At 48.5% G+C, this 3,837-nt stretch overlaps 1 protein-coding gene across 1 annotated transcript; it reads left to right on the top strand.

Annotated features, from left to right (window-relative positions):
• Positions 1-1,629: 1,629 nt before the first annotated feature.
• On the top strand, positions 1,630-2,097 carry N7446_012610 (uncharacterized protein; the record flags this gene model as incomplete). Its single annotated transcript, XM_058521352.1, has 1 exon — positions 1,630-2,097. The coding sequence occupies one exon, from the start codon at positions 1,630-1,632 to the stop codon at positions 2,095-2,097; it is 468 nt and encodes a 155-aa protein (XP_058366718.1).
• Between the last annotated feature and the right edge of the window lie 1,740 nt (positions 2,098-3,837).

The following is a 3,837-nucleotide window of genomic DNA, read 5'->3' as shown; positions in this document are numbered from 1 at the left end:
TTGCCCTCTCGACCTGTGAAGCTGAATTCCTAGGCCAGACACAAGCAACCAAAGAAGCAATCTGGTTGAGAAGACTCCTCAATGAGTTAAACATGAGCCAAGGAAAAACTGCAACGATCATTTGTGGTGACAACCAAGGAGCCATCGCCCTGTCCTCGAACCCGCAATACCATTCCCGCACGAAGCATATGGAAATCCAACGCAAGTGGCAAGGAGAGGTGCAAGACACTGGAACGGTAGAATTGCAGTATGTTCCAACTACCGAACAAATTGCCGATGGGTTCACCAAACCTCTTGCACGACAACGATTTGAATGGTTTCGGAGAGGACTTGGTATTGAGTGATGACCACACCTTACTGGCCTTGAGCAGAGACTGAGCTGCAAGGGTACCCTTTCCTTCTTTTCCCTAAAAAGGGGTTTTTAAAGGTTTTAATGGGGCCCGCCGCAACCGTGATGAATGGTCATTGGCTCCCTTGGTGACGGTTGCCATCGAGTGGGAGTGTTGAATATCACTGCGGCTAAGCTTATGGATGGGATTAGGGTCGGAGATATAAAGACGGGCTACCCCTCTTCTGTAAATAAGTGAATAAGAATCAACCTTACTATCACTTATCTTAACAGTACTAGGTCACGGGGCCTAAAGCCAAAGCCTTCCCACCACAGCTCCCAAACCACGGACCCACATCTCCAGACTCAAAGCCCGCCTGGACACGGCTCCACAGCTCTATTACATGACTGGCCATAAGGCACTGGGTTTGTGTCTCTGTCAGCCTGGGAACAACACAGGCCAGAAAACGCTCTTCCTAGAGCCATAGAAGCCCCATGTACCCAGACTTGCCGCCCCCTAATGCAGAATACTGCACAAGAAGCGCATGTCCAGCTTGTTAGTTGAATTCATCGTAACGCCCATCAGACAAACTGCCCGGAAGCAAGAAATGGGATGAAGTGATGAGTGGTGGTATTACATGGGCACTGGAAAAGCCTGCAGCTGGTCCATTCGTGATCAATTCAGACTAAGTTTCAGCTTCAGAAGAATCGTAAATCAAGATCCCTGGACATATTCTCGACGATATCTACCAGAGTCGTTATATATCAGTATTCATCTAGCATAAACCTTGACTTGCAATAGAATTAATTATATTCTATATATATAGGCACCGTTCCGAGAAAGCATGGAAAATATAAAGTTCAAATAGCAGCAATAGCCCAATGAGATACTCCATTCGTCTATTCGGAGCTCTATACGGCTATAGACAATGGACCCGAACATATTCACCGCCCGCATTGAGGACCCGCAATCCCGATTGTCCGATTGTCCGTTGAGTCTTCCTATTCAGCTTCATCGTCTTATTGTTCCCGGTTGTGCATGTCTATTGTCTAATGAATGCAATGTAATGCCAACTAGCATGCTGTGACCCCCGCACTGTCATAGAGGGCAGGCCCCTTTTCGCCCCCTTCGTCTTGCCAACCTTCACTCTTCGAACAACCAGGCAATATTTGATTTCTTGCGCAGCTCAGAACTCCAAATCGTCGAAACTTCCAGGCTGTAACCTCCGCGACCAACACCATTTACTCTCGCGCGCTACAGTCACCTAGGCATTTCGCCAACCCGAACCCCACACTCCGCAATGCCCTCCGCCACGAACGGAGCCTCCTCCACCCCGGACGCTCTGGTGTCCAATCTCCTTGTCAAATTGTCAGCCAGTTGCGCCCTCGAAGATCTCCAAGAAACCCTACTTGGTTCTCTCCACCGCGTAGGTTGGACCGACAAAGTCACGACCCTCGCCACTGAACTCCTCCGCGCCGGCCGATGCGAAACCTTCGACGATGTGATGGAGGCAATTCTAGCTTCAGCAGAAGGCAGACCGCACCGCGCGCTAAGCTCAAAAGCCACAAACGGTGAAGCAACAACAAACGGCACGAACGGTACCAAGAAAGGCAGCAAAGAGAATCCCCCCTACGACCCTCTGAAGTACATTGAAGAAGTTGATGTCCGGATACCTGAAGCGGTGGCAGATGAAGGCGTCCGCGGTCTCAAGGATATTCTACGGGATGTTGCCGACGTTGAGGGAGAGAGTGCGCCCAACGGCGACTAGAAGTAATGATACCGGATGGAGGCGGCACGTCAAAGTGCGATCATGTATGGCTGGGTTTTCCTTAGGAGTACAAATGTTTTCGGGCGTGGCTACGGCATTGGACTTTGTTTCTTCTGTTTTCCCATTTACGATTCGCGGGGGTACATGTGAAGTCCACAGGCGCTCTTGCATCTCAATAGACATACTATACCGGGGCCAATTATTCTAAGCAAAGAACCATGCTCGTGGCAATTATTCTAAGCAAAGAACCATGCTCGTGGAAGTCAAGTTTGCAGTGTCAGATAGCCTGGTCCTGGTCAGGTCACCATGTTATTTTCGGCATAAGGCCCACGACATCCATTTTGTTCTGTTGTTACAATTGGGGATACTACGTTTAGTCATCTCCCTGGAAGCCAATCATCGACCCGATATAGAGAGCCTCGCCTATACAAAGGCCACACGGCCCGCTTTCCTTCTGTCCTCGAGCATTACACCCGACTCTTCAGAAAGATTCTAATACGGGCTGAAATCGACCGGTTGAACAATATGGAATTGCTTCCTACCGAAATCCTCTTCGGCATCGTGAAGTACCTCGACAATTGGGAAGTCAAACAGCTTTCCCTTTCCAGTAGGCGAATGAGGGACGTCTGCTTACCCACCCTATTTCGCAAGCTCAGCATTGAATTTTCGAATGAGGGCTTTGACTTGTTGGAAAGCGTTCTGGAATCAAACTTGCATCGGTATATCGTCTCCTTCGAGTACATCGCCCCAATGTTACTAAAGCCTGGTAAGTGTCCCTGAGAGAATCATCCGTGGGAAATGACCTGACGTCAAATTAGAGATATGAAATTATGAGTTATTCAAAACACAAATCCTAAGTCCTCAAGCATATGTCGAAACATGCGAGAGTTATGATGACGTGAACAGTGAGGACTGGGATGAAATGGAATACCTCTCGGGCGATCTTCCTTCATACACGCGTGTCTATAAGACACTACGACGGACATGTGCCGAGGAGCAAGAGATCATAGAAACAGGAAGGGGTTTGACCCTGATGAGCCTTGCTTTCAATCTGCTCTCTAACTTGAAAGAAATGATATTGGTATTTCGCCAAAGACGGGACGACGAGGATTGGGAGACCGATTACCAACAGGTGTATGATATGACACAGCAGAGGTCTTATGAGCACCACATCAAACTGGTCTTGGCTGCTCTCAAGGGTTGCAGCATAACCTTAAAGGCTATTGAGATCACCTGTCTTGACCCTCCCGATGACCCTCCGTCGGGAAGCTGGGACTCGCTAACGATTCCTCTCACTGAGCTTGTGGGACACGCCCCGGGCCTACGGCTTGTCGAAAGTGCCTTGCCTTTGGCATTATTGTGTCGCATAAGTCTGAACGTACGTGAGCTAACATTGTGCTCAATTTACATGAAGCTGCCCTTCATAGAGGGCTTCCTACAATGTAACGCTCAGTCCTTGCGATCTCTCGGTGTTCATAATGTCGAAGTCAGTGACAAGGGAAGGCTTACCCCTTTAACCCCACTACATGTTGGTCACATAATCGGTTTGACAATTGAAAAAGGACAGAGGCTTGATAAACTCTCATGTTCGTGCTCACTCCAAGGAGGGTGGAATTTGTTCTTTAATGACGGCGGCATTGTTTCTGTTCCAAATGCTAGGAAAAGGAAACACAGAGCCTCATAGAAGAGCCTAAAGCCATTGTTACTATGGTTGATTAGGTGATACGTGACTTTACCTGT

This window comes from Penicillium canescens (genome assembly GCF_028828765.1).
Source record: "Penicillium canescens strain IBT 15451 chromosome Unknown utg000010l_segment0_segment0, whole genome shotgun sequence".
Classification (NCBI taxonomy): Eukaryota; Fungi; Ascomycota; class Eurotiomycetes; order Eurotiales; family Aspergillaceae; genus Penicillium; species Penicillium canescens.
This window is presented reverse-complemented; position numbering and strand designations above follow the sequence as displayed.